At 33.9% G+C, this 14,040-nt stretch overlaps 1 protein-coding gene across 1 annotated transcript in view; it reads right to left on the reverse strand.

Moving 5' to 3' along the window:
• The window catches only part of LOC149777691 (uncharacterized), a 47,189-nt gene that overhangs the window by 21,764 nt on the left and 11,385 nt on the right, over nucleotides 1-14,040 (reverse strand). Inside the window, exons 2-5 of the mRNA XM_089940409.1 lie at nucleotides 13,145-13,228; nucleotides 11,103-11,186; nucleotides 10,714-10,797; nucleotides 5,610-5,705 (exon numbers count right to left, since the gene is read on the reverse strand). Coding sequence (XP_089796535.1) covers nucleotides 5,610-5,705; nucleotides 10,714-10,797; nucleotides 11,103-11,186; nucleotides 13,145-13,228 — 348 coding nt within the window. The remainder of the gene's footprint in view (nucleotides 1-5,609; nucleotides 5,706-10,713; nucleotides 10,798-11,102; nucleotides 11,187-13,144; nucleotides 13,229-14,040) is intronic.

Raw genomic sequence — 14,040 nt, forward strand, 5'->3', positions numbered from 1 at the left:
ATTTAGCCCATTTAATTTTCATCATGGTGACTGTATTATGCATGTGCCAGTTAGCCCTTTTTAAATTTCATGATGGTGACTGTATATGCATGTGCCAGTTAGCCCTTTTTAAATTTCATCATGGTGACTGTATTATGCATGTGTCATTTAGCCCATTTAATTTTCATCATGGTGACTGTATTATGCATGTGTCATTTAGCCCATTTAATTTTCGTCATGGTGACTGTATATGCATATGTCATTTAGCCCATTTAATTTTCATCATGGTGACTGTATTATGCATGTGCCAGTTAGCCCATTTAATTTTCATGATGGTGGCTGTATTATGCATGTGTCATTTAGCCCATTCAATTTTCATCATCGTGACTGTATTATGCATGTGTCATTTAGCCCATTTAATTTTCATCATGGTGACTGTATTATGCATGTGCCAGTTAGCCCTTTTTAATTTTCATCATGGTGACTGTATATGCATGTGTCATTTAGTCCATTTAATTTTCATCATGGTGACTGTATTATGCATGTGCCAGTTAGCCCTTTTAAATTTTTTTCATCATGGTGACTGTATATGCATGTACTAGTTAACCCATTTAATTTTCATCATGGTGACTGTATTATGCATGTGCCAGTTAGCCCTTTTAAATTTTTTTCATCATGGTGACTGTATATGCATGTACTAGTTAACCCATTTAATTTTCATCATAGTGACTGTATTATGCATGTGCCAGTTAGCCCTTTTTAAATTTCATCATGGTGACTGTATTATGCATGTGCCATTTACCCCATTTAATTTTCATCATGGTGACTGTATTATGCATGTGCCAGTTAGCCCTTTTTAATTTTCATCATGGTGACTGTATATGCATGTGTCATTTAGCCCATTGAATTTTCATCATGGTGACTGTATTATGCATGTGCAGTTAGCCCTTTTTAATTTTTTTCATCATGGTGACTGTATATACATGTGTCATTTAGCCCATTTAATTTTCATCATCGTGACTGTATTATGCATGTGTCATTTAGCCCATTTAATTTTCATCATGGTGACTGTATTATGCATGTGACAGTTAGCCCTTTTTAATTTTCATCATGGTGACTGTATTATGCATGTGCCAGTTAGCCCTTTTTAATTTTTTTCATCATGGTGACTGTATATACATGTGTCATTTAGCCCATTTAATTTTCATCATCGTGACTGTATTATGCATGTGTCATTTAGCCCATTTAATTCTCATCACGGTGACTGTATATGCATGTGCCAGTTAGCCCATTTAATTTTCATCATGGTGACTGTATTATGCATGTGTCAGTTAGCCCATTTAATTTTCATCATGGTGACTGTATTATGCATGTGCCAGTTAGCCCTTTTAAATTTTTTTTCATCATGGTGACTGTATTATGCATGTGCCAGTTAGCCCATTTAATTTTCATCATCGTGACTGTATTATGCATGTGTCATTTAGCCCATTTAATTCTCATCATGGTGACTGTATATGCATGTGCCAGTTAGCCCATTTAATTTTCATCATGGTGACTGTATTATGCATGTGTCAGTTAGCCCATTTAATTTTCATCATGGTAACTGTATATGCATGTGCCAGTTAGCCCATTTAATTTTCATCATGGTGACTGTATTATGCATGTGCCAGTTAGCCCATTTAATTTTCATCGAGGTGACTGTATATGCATGTGCCAGTTAGCGCATTTAATTTTCATCATGGTGACTGTATTATACATGTGTCATTTAGCCCATTTAATTTTCATCATGGTGACTGTATTATACATGTGTCATTTAGCCCATTTAATTTTCATCATGGTGACTGTATATGCATGTGCCAGTTAGCCCATTTAATTTTCATCATGGTGACTGTATTATGCATGTGTCATTTAGCCCATTTAATTTTCATCATGGTAACTGTATATGCATGTGCCAGTTAGCCCTTTTTAATTTTCATCATGGTGACTGTATTATGCATGTGCCAGTTAGCCCTTTTTAATTTTTTTCATCATGGTGACTGTATATACATGTGTCATTTAGCCCATTTAATTTTCATCATCGTGACTGTATTATGCATGTGTCATTTAGCCCATTTAATTTTCATCATGGTGACTGTATTATGCATGTGACAGTTAGCCCTTTTTAATTTTCATCTTGGTGACTGTATTATGCATGTGCCAGTTAGCCCTTTTTATTTTTTTTTGATCATGGTGACTGTATATACATGTGTCATTTAGCCCATTTAATTTTCATCATCGTGACTGTATTATGCATGTGTCATTTAGCCCATTTAATTCTCATCATGGTGACTGTATATGCATGTGCCAGTTAGTCCATTTAATTTTCATCATGGTGACTGTATTATGCATGTGTCAGTTAGCCCTTTTAAATTTTTTTTCATCATGGTGACTGTATATGCATGTGCCAGTTAGCCCATTTAATTTTCATCATCGTGACTGTATTATGCATGTGTCATTTAGCCCATTTAATTCTCATCATGGTGACTGTATATGCATGTGCCGGTTAGCCCATTTAATTTTCGTCATGGTGACTGTATTATGCATGTGCCAGTTAGCCCTTTTTAATTTTTTTCATCATGGTGACTGTATATGCATGTGCCAGTTAGCCCATTTAATTTTCATCATGGTGACTGTATTATGCATGTGTCAGTTAGCCCATTTAATTTTCATCATGGTAACTGTATATGCATGTGCCAGTTAGCCCATTTAATTTTCATCATGGTGACTGTATTATGCATGTGCCAGTTAGCCCATTTAATTTTCATCGAGGTGACTGTATATGCATGTGCCAGTTAGCGCATTTAATTTTCATCATGGTGACTGTATTATACATGTGTCATTTAGCCCATTTAATTTTCATCATGGTGACTGTATTATACATGTGTCATTTAGCCCATTTAATTTTCATCATGGTGACTGTATATGCATGTGCCAGTTAGCCCATTTAATTTTCATCATGGTGACTGTATTATGCATGTGTCATTTAGCCCATTTAATTTTCATCATGGTAACTGTATATGCATGTGCCAGTTAGCCCTTTTTAATTTTCATCATGGTGACTGTATTATGCATGTGTCATTTAGCCCATTTGATTTTCATCATGGTAACTGTATATGCATGTGCCAGTTGGCCCATTTAATTTTCATCATGGTGACTGTATTATGCATGTGCCAGTTAGCCCATTTAATTTTCATCATGGTGACTGTATATGCATGTGCCAGTTAGCCCATTTAATTTTCATCATGGTGACTGTATTATGCATGTGTCATTTAGCCCATTTAATTTTCATCATGGTGACTGTATTATGCATGTGTCATTTAGCCCATTTAATTTTCATCATTTTAACTGTATATGCATGTGCCAGTTAGCCCTTTTTAATTTTCATCATGGTGACTGTATTATGCATGTGTCATTTAGCCCATTTGATTTTCATCATGGTAACTGTATATGCATGTGCCAGTTAGCCCATTTAATTTTCATCATGGTGACTGTATTATGCATGTGCCAGTTGGCCCATTTAATTTTCATCATGGTGACTGTATTATGCATGTGCCAGTTGGCCCATTTAATTTTCATCATGGTGACTGTATTATGCATGTGTCATTTAGCCCATTTAATTTTCATCATGGTGACTGTATTATGCATGTGCCAGTTGGCCCATTTAATTTTCATCATGGTGACTGTATTATACATGTGTCCTTTAGCCCATTTAATTTTCATCATGGTGACTGTATTATGCATCTGCCAGTTAGCGCATTTAATTTTCATCATGGTGACTGTATTATGCATGTGTCATTTAGCCCATTTAATTTTCATCATGGTAACTGTATATGCATGTGCCAGTTAGCCCTTTTTAATTTTCATCATGGTGACTGTATTATGCATGTGTCATTTAGCCCATTTGAATTTCATCATGGTAACTGTATATGCATGTGCCAGTTAGCCCATTTAATTTTAATCATGGTGACTGTATTATGCATGTGCCAGTTAGCCCATTTAATTTTGATCATGGTGACTGTATTATGCATGTGCCAGTTGGCCCATTTAATTTTCATCATGGTGACTGTATTATGCATTTGTCATTTAGCCCATTTAATTTTCATCATGGTGACTGTATTATGCATGTGCCAGTTGGCCCATTTAATTTTCATCATGGTGTCTGTATTATGCATATGTCATTTAGCCCATTTAATTTTCATCATGGTGACTGTATTATGCATGTGCCAGTTAGCCCTTTTTAATTTTTATCATGGTGACTTTGATTATGATGTATAATAATTTCCATCAGAATAGAACCATTAGTCATGAAACTGAACACGAAATGGAAGTCATGATCAAATATTAGGATTTATAATTTTATATAACATAGTTCATAATGAAAATGGAACCCTAACATTTTGTGGTTAAATACTACCTGCATATGTATCTGAACATATTTACAATGTCTGAGTGATATTTTCTAACCCTGGTAATTCAAGTCCTATTTCTATATTTATTCTCAGGCAGTTTTAGGACTTCAAGGCCTTGTGAATGAAGCAAAATATGAACTAATGTTATAGCATCTTTAGAAACAAAATCTGTACTTGCCATAGCAACTATAGAAACAAAATCTGTACTTGCCATAGCAACTATAGAAACAAAATCTGTACTTGCCCTAGCAACTATAGAAACAAAATCTGTACTTGCCCAAGCTACTTTAGAAACCAAAATCTCAACTTGTCTTGGCAACTATATAACACAATCTGGACTTGCCTAGCAACTATAGAAAAACTTTGGACTTGTATTAGCAACCATAGAAACAAAATCTGGACCTGTTCTATAAAAAATCTGGACTTGTCCTAGAAAATATAGAAAAAAAATCTGTACTTGCCCAAGTTACTTTAGAAACCAAATCTCAACTTGTCCTAGTAACTATGGAAGCAAAATCTGGACTTGCCCTAGCAACTATAGAAACAAAATCTGGACTTGCCCTAGCAACTATAGAAACAAAATCTGGACTTGCCCTAGCAACTATAGAAAAAATCTGGACTTGTCCAAGCTACTTGAGAAACCAAATCTCAACTTGTCCTAGCAACTATAGAAACAAAATTTGGAATTGCCCTAGCAACTATAGAAACAAAATCTGGACTTGCCCTAGCAACTATAGAAACAAAATCTGGACTTGTCCAAGCTACTTTAGAAACCAAATCTCAACTTGTCTTAGCAACTATATTAACAAAATCTGGACTTGCCCTAGCAACTATAGAAAAATTTGGACTTGTCCTACAGTTATAGAAAAAGATTCAGCTTGTGGGTGCGAAAACTACTGACTATGGTCAACAGGTAGTGGAAACACTTGTTCTGTGATCCTAGGAGGTGAAGCGTAACAACTGCATGACTAATGTAATATAAACATAATAACAAACACCTGCATGACTAATGTGATGTGACCAGTACTACAACACATAATACTAATGTGATATAAACATTATAACCAACAATTGCATGACTTATGTGATGTTACCAGTATGACCAAAAACTGAACGACTAATGTAATATTACCATTATTATGAACAAAGAAAACAAGGAAAACAATTGATAAATATACTCACTTTCCCATTTTCAAATTTCTTAATCTGTTTTTCTTTTGTGCCTTGATGCAAGGTTCTAATGTGTTCCCTAAGCATTTGGATCTGGTCTTCCAGGTCCTGTACCAATTAATGCAAATTCATAAGATTCAATCAAAGTAGCAAACAAAAACGAAAGGTTTTGTTATGATTTCCACATAAAATAAGTACAAATAATTCTCTATAAAATGTTCTGAAACAAAATTGAATGATCCTGATTATTTCTAAGAACTGAAATTTCTTGCATTGGATTTCATTTAAAATATGTTGGGTCAGGTTGATGACAGCAAATCGCCAAATTAGCCAGACTGATGAATGGTTATTACACTAAATTTGACTGGTCAAACTCATGAATGGTTATTACAGTAAACTTGACTGGTCAGATTGATTAATGATTATTACACCAAATTTGACTGGTCAGACTGATAAATGGTTATTACACTAATTTTGACTGGTCAGACTCATGAATGGTTATTACACTAAATTTGACTGGTCAGACTGATGAATGGTTGTTAAGATAAGTTTGACTGGCCAGATTGATGAACAGTTGTTACAATAAATTTGACTGGCCAGGATTGATTAATGATTATTACACCAAATTCGACTGGTCATACTGAAAAACGGTTGTTACAATAAATTTGACTGGCCAGACTGATGAATGGCTGCTATACTAAATTTGACTGGTCAGACCAATGAACAGTTGTCACAATAAATCTGACTGGCCAGACTGATGAACATTTATTACAATAAATCTGACTGGCCAGACTGATGAATGGTTTAAATTTAGCAACAGGGAGAGTTTCTTGTAAACAATGATAACTTTAGCAACAGGGAGAGTTTCCTGTAAACAATGATACATTCAGCAATAGGGAGAGTTTCTTGCAATATATGATAAATTGAGCAACAGGGAGAGTTTCTTGTTATCCATGATAAATACAGTTACAGGGAGAGTTTCTTGTAATCTATGATAAATTCAGCAACATTAAGAGTTTTTTTGTAATCCATGATACATTATGCAAGAGGGAAAGGTTCCTGTAGTCTATGAGAAATTCTTCCACAGGGAAAGTGTCTTGTAATCAATGATAAATTCAGTAACAGGGAGAGCTTAATACAACCTATGATAAATTCAGCAATTGGGAAAGTTTCTTGTAATCTATGATGAATTTAGCAATAGGGAGAGTTCTCTGTAATGTATGATAAATTCAGCAACAGGGAGAGTTTCTTGCAATATATGATAAATTTAGCAACAGGGAGAGTTTCTTGTAATCCATGATAAATTTAACAACAGCTGGGAGAGTTTCTTGTAATCTATGATGAATTCACCAATAGGGAGAGTTCTCTGTAATGTATGATAAATTCAGCAACAGGGAGAGTTTCTTGCAATATGTGATAAATTTAGCAAAAGGGAGAGTTTCTTGTCATCCATGATAAATTCAGTTAGAGGAAGAGTTTCTTGCAATATATGATACATTCAGCAACACTGAGATTTTCTCATAATCTTTGATTAATTCTGCAACAGTGAGTGTTTCCTGTAATCCATGATGAATTCAGCAACATGGAGAGTTTCTTATAATCTGTGATAAATTCAGCAATAGACAGTTTCTTGTAATCTATGACAAATTCAGCAACATGGAGAGTTTAATGCAATCTATGACAAATTCAGCAATAGATGGAGTTTCTTGTAATCTATGATAAATTCGTCAACAGGGAGAGTTTCTTGCAATATATGATAAATTGAGCAACTGGGAGAGTTTCTTGTAATCACCAGTTATTATGTACTTTTGAGAGAGTGACATATGTAAGGTGAAGTTGTTTGCATTGCTACATTAATATAATGTGGATAATATTTCTTTGGGTATTGTACTTTTGGAAATTGTACATGATCTAAGCACACTGCTAACTAAAATGACTGCCCCCCATGCTAAAAAATCAGCCTGAATTAGTCTAAAGTACACTATGCATAGCAGCTATTTAAATAGGGAAAATGAATTTTGCCAGACTAGACAATACCAGCTTCTGAAAGTGCAATGAATGAATTACCAAATATATAAAATGTAAAAAAAGTTACTGGCTCCTTTTTACACAATTTACCACTGAAGTACAGGAAGTGAAAATGACCAAGTGGAACTAGCACTTTTTTGATAGGTGCACATTTGGAGTAAGGCCAAGCTGTATGCTCTATAACCCATAGTACACCCATCAATCATACACCAAAATAAAGGGAATTAAAGGTTCTTTGAATTATACCTAAGATATACAAGGTCTTTTTTAAATAGCCAGTCACATAACCAGTGAGGAAAGCTGGGGAAATTCTTTTTCTTTAAAATTCTAACCCTATGCAAAATGTGAAACTGTAGAGCGCCACCATAAATTGAGCAATAGGGAGAGTTTCTTGTAATCTATGATAAATTCAGCAACACTGAGATTTTCTTGTAATCTGTGATTAATTCTGCAACAGCTAGAGTTTCTACATAAGCAAGAACTTACAATAATGAACAATAACATTAGTTCTAACGTATTGTTCAACAAAAGTCTAACAAGAGCAATGTGATTCATCGACCGATCAAATACATTCCATCCTGCATTTCCATTGTTTTGGTAACAAAAGTCCATTGGATGGTTCAAGTCGCTAATTTATGGTCTAGCATCATGTTTCTGGCTTTGATATTCCAAAATCATGTAAGGTAAGATAATTCATTTCCTAAATTATTCATGTGAAACTGCAGCACAAAAACACGCATGGCCCAACATGCTAAAGAATATGGCACAATAAATGTTACTATGAGAACTTCGTTACACTTCATGTTGATGCCCAAGGGCATGTAGAACTGTTGATGTCTTTAAATGAATTCCATGATGAATTCTTTACTTCTACCAGATTAATGATTTTTATATTTAGCGATTTACCTACTACAACAAAAAAGTTTTGCTTCACATTGGGTCATGTTCTTGGAAAAAAACTGTGACAGAACTTCATCCCTGATTAAAGAGGTGTTTCACACTACTAATGTAATTAAATTCCAGGTGTTCAGTGCCATACTATTATCAATGACTCTCAACACTAACTTTACTAATGGATGCACCCCATTTGAGTGTATAGTTGCAATCTACGTCGTTAAGCAAAAATATACAAAATTTAACCAGGTAGCTTAACTACAGCACAAGGGTAATTTTTTTTAACCACAATTTAAATAAATGGCTGCTGACCATGAGGGTTGTTCAAATAAAATCAGAAACTAACCACTAACCTTTTACAATTCTCCAAAAATAGTGAAAATCTAAGGCCTTTTCTAATGTCAACTTTTATACATTAAACATTGTTTCCATCTTGAAAAGTTATTGAGCTGAACAACGACATACAATATTGTGACTGGATGGCTATCATCAACATGTATATATATTCTCTCCATAGATTTAGTGTGGGTATACATTGTGACTGGATGGCCATCATTGACTGTATTGTATATTCCCTCCATAGTGTGGGTATACAATGTGACTGGATGGCCATCATTGACTGTATTGTATATTCCCTCCATAGATGTAGCGTGGGTATACAATGTGACTGGATGGCCATCACTGACTGTATTTTATATTCCCTCCATAGTGTGGGTATACATTGTGACTGGATGGCCATCATTGACTGTACTATATATTCCCTCCATAGATGTAGTCTGGGTATACAATGTGACTGGATAGCAATCATTGACTGTCCTGTATATTCCCTCTATAGATGTTGTGTGGGTATTCAATGTGACTGGATGGCAATCATTGACTGTACTGTATATTCCCTCCATAGATGTCTGGGTATACAATGTGACTGGATGGCCATCATTGACAGTACTATATATTCCCTCCATAGATCTGGTGAGGTTCAACAATGTGACCGAATGGCCATGGACTCTACTTTATATTCCCTCCACAGATATGGTGTAGGCATACATTCGTGACTGAATGGACACTGTCACTACTATATATTTCTTTTATAGATATGATGCTGGTAAAAAATCTTAAACATGTATTTAATTTGTCCTCAGAATCATAAATACAACAAAGTTTTCATGAAACAGAGGCTACAATAATATACAGACCCCTGGCAGCGTAGTCCACCAACTCGCGTGTCATAAAAATAATTTCCCATGACATATTTTTTATTTGAAACACGTTTTGCCAACTGATTGTCTTACTCTATCTGTTAAAACTGTATCTTTGCTGATAATTTCTGATTTACAGTAAAGTCAAACCCATTTATACAGAGCACCTGTCATGAGAGAGATTCTCAATCGATGAATTTACTGACTAGATGGTGTTATGACCTGCAATGAGACCACATGTATTGAGAGAACATAATCTTTTACCAGAAGGTATGGTCTTTTAAGACAGGTTCTACAGATTTAACATTTATTTCCTCAAAACTCAGCAATGAATACTGCTTCAAAATACCTAAAATAAGTCTTGAATTAATTCTTTTGATGTCAGAACAGCTACAGGTTAAGAAAATATAAGTGCTTCATTCCTAAAACTCTCATTTTAATGTCCATTTTGGCTATTAATACATAATATTTTTAAAATAATTATATGCAGAAATCAAAGTTGAAATTCCTGAAACTTTGTAAATTGTTCATAACATAATCATTAAAAATTCCATGTACTGAAAAACACATGTGCATACTAAATTCTGTGCAAAGTTCATACACTGAAAATCATGAATTTGCATATTAATTTTATGAAACTTGCTACCATATAGTAAATTAATTTCAATGAATTTCTTTCATTATTGACATCTTTTTTCAACAGTTAGGGAATTGGTGCAAAGATCTAGTCTTAAGGGATCAATTAGTCTAATTAATCTGAATGATTAGTTTTTATCATGGCTCACCCAGAAGAGAACATCTTTTAAAAATTTAAAAATGAGCACACATGGTCAACAGGTTTCATTTTATATTTATGTTTTATCACAAATCAACATTTTAAATCTTTTAGGTCCAGTTGTTTCATTTCCTTTCCAAACAACCATATGCTACCAATAACATATTCTTTATTTTCAATCTGACTTTTGTATGTGATTGACCTAAATGAATCTGCCACTTACCCTGACTGACTCAATAAATTCTTGTTCCTTTCTTTCCCATGCCTGCTCTTTTTCCATAAATACCTTCAAAGTTTCTTCTAGTGTCTGTAATATACATGCATCAAACTGTAAAACAAATGACTTTTTCTTTATTCAATTTTAACCAATCTTTACCATATCATATTAATGGCTCAAACAGAAGAGAACATCATTTATAAATTTTAAAATGAGCAAACATGGTCAACAGGTTTTATTGTATAAATAAGATTTATCACAAATAAACACTAAAAATCTTTAAATTCCTGTTGTTTCATTTCTTTTACAAACTACCAAATATGGCTAATAACAAACTTCATTTATTTCAATCAGACTTTTAGATGTGAATTGACCTAAAAGAATGTGCCACTTACCCTGATTGACTCTATAAATTCTTGTTCCTTTCTTTCCCATGCCATCTCTTTTTCCATAAACACCTTCAAAGTGTCTTCCAGTGTCTGTAATATACATGCATCAAACTGTAAAACACATTTTTTCTTTATTCAATTTTAACCACTCTTTACTTTTAGCATAGTTAATGATTTTCATATTTAAAGATTTACCTATGGGCACAAATAAAATAATTTTGCTTAGTCATTGGGTCATGGTCTTGGAAGAAAACTGCTATAGAACTTCATCCCTGATTAAAGAGGTGTTTCACGCTACTAATGTAATTAAATTCCAAGTGTTCAGTGCCATACTATTATCAGTGACTCTCAACACTAACTTTACTAATGGATGCACCCTATTTGAGTGTATAGTTGCAATCTGCGCTAAGCAAAAATATACAAAATTTAACCAGATAGCTTAACTACAGCACAAGGGTAATTTTTAACCACAATTTAAATAAATGGCTGCTGACCATGAGGGTTGTTCAAATAAAATCAGAAACTAACCACTGACCTTTTAAGATTCTCTGGAAATAGTGAAAATCTAAGGTGTTTCTAATGTCAACTTTTATCATTAAAAATTGTTTCGACCTTGAAAAGTTATTGAGTTGAGAAACAATGTACAATAATGTGACTGGATTGCTATCATCAACATTTCTATATATTCCCTCCATAGATGTAGCGTGGGTATACAATGTGACTGGATGGCAATCATTGGCTGTACTATGTATTCCCTCCATAGATGTAGTCTGGGTATACAATGTGACTGGATGGCAATCATGGACTGTACTGTATATTCCCTCCAAAGATCTGGTGAGGACACAATGTGACCATATGGCCATGGACTCTACTTTATATTCCCTCCACAGATATGGTGTAGGCATACATTCGTGACTGAATGGACACTGTCACTACTATATATTTCTTCTATAGATATGGTACAGGTAAAAACTCATAAACATGTAATTAGTTTGTCATCAGAATCCCAAATACAACAAAGTTTTCATGAAACAGAGGCTACTATAACAAACAGTCCTGTCAGAGTAATCCACTGACTGGCGTGTCATAAAAATAATTTGTCATGACATAATTTTAATTTGAAACACGTTTTGCCAACTGATTGCCTTACTCTATCTGTTAAAATTGTATCTTTGCTGATAATTTCTGATTTACAGTAAAGTCAAACCCATTTATGCAGAGCACCTGTCATGAGAGAGATTCTCAATTGATGAATTCACTGACTTGATGGTGGTATGACCTGCCATGAGACCACATGTATTGAGAGAACATAATCTTTTACCAGAAGGTATGGTCTTTTAAGACGGGTTCTACAGATTTAATATTTATTTCCTCAAAACTCAGCAATGAATACTGCTTCAAAATACCTAAAATAAGTCTTGAATTCATTTAAATGAATTAAACCAACCTGATGTCAGAACAGCTACAGGTTAAGAAAATATAAGTGCTTCATTCCTAAAACTCTCATTTTAATGTCCATTTTGGCTATTAATACATAATATTTTTAAAATAATTATATGTAAAAATCAAAGTTGAAATTCCTGAAAATTTGTAAATTGTTCATAACATAATCATTAAAAATTCCATGTACAGAAAAACGCATGTGCATTCAAAATTCTGTGCAAAGTACATATACGGAAAGCATGAATATACATAATAAATTTATGAAACTTGCTACCATGTAGTAAATTAATTTCACTGAATTTCTTTTATTGTTTACATCTTTTTGCAACATCATGGAATTGGTGCAAAGATCTAGTCTTAAGGGATTAATGTGTCTGAATGATTAGTCTATTTTATGGCTCACCCAGAAGAGAACATCTATTAGAAATTTAAAAATGAGCAAACATGGTCAACAGGTTTCATTTTATATCACAAATCAACATTTAAAATCTTTTTGGTCAAGTTGTTTCATTTCCTTTCCAAACAACCAAATACTACCAATAACAAATTCATTATTTTCAATCTGACTTTTGTATGTGATTGACCTGAATAAATCTGCCACTTACTCTGAATGACTCAACAAACTCTTGTTCCTTTCTTTGCCATGCCTGCTCTTTTTCCATAAACACCTTCAAAGTGTCTTCTAGTGTCTGTAATATACATGCATCAAACTGTAAAACAAATGATTTTTTTTTCTTTATTCAATTTTAACCAATCTTTACTTTTAGCACATTAATGATTTTCCTATTTAGAGATTTAACTATGGGCACAAAGAAAATAATTTTGCTTATCATTGGGTCATTGTCTTGGAACAAAACTGCTAAAGAACTTCATCCCTGATTACAAAGGTGTTTCATGCTACTAAAGTAATTAAATTCCAGGTGTTTAGTGCCATATGATTATCAATGACTCTCAACACAAACTTTACTAATGGATGTACTCCATCTGAGTGTATACTTGCAATCTAGGTTAAGCAAAAATATACAAAATTTAAACTAGTTACTTAATTACAGCACAAGGGTAATTTTGAACCACAATTAAAATAAATGGCTGCTGACCACGAGGGTTGTTCAAATAAAATCAGAACCTAACCACTGACTGTTTCCATCTTCAATGACAAGTTATTGAGTTGAACAACGACGTACAATATTGTGACTGGATGGCTATTATCAACATTTCTATATATTCTCTCCATAGATGTAGCGTGGGTATACATTGTGACTGGATGGCCATCATTGACTGTATTGTATATTCCCTCCATAGTGTGGGTATACAATGTGACTGGATGGCCATCATTGACTGTATTGTATATTCCCTCCATAGATGTAGTGTGGGTATACATTGTGATTGGATAGCAATCATTGACTGTACTGTGTATTCCCTCCATAGATGTAATGTGGGTATACAATGTGACTGGATGGCCATCATTGACTGTACTCTATATTCCCTCCAAAGATCTGGT

Source organism: Sinohyriopsis cumingii, chromosome 17, assembly GCF_028554795.1.
Source record: "Sinohyriopsis cumingii isolate HCF-2022 chromosome 17, ASM2855479v2, whole genome shotgun sequence".
Classification (NCBI taxonomy): Eukaryota; Metazoa; Mollusca; class Bivalvia; order Unionida; family Unionidae; genus Sinohyriopsis; species Sinohyriopsis cumingii.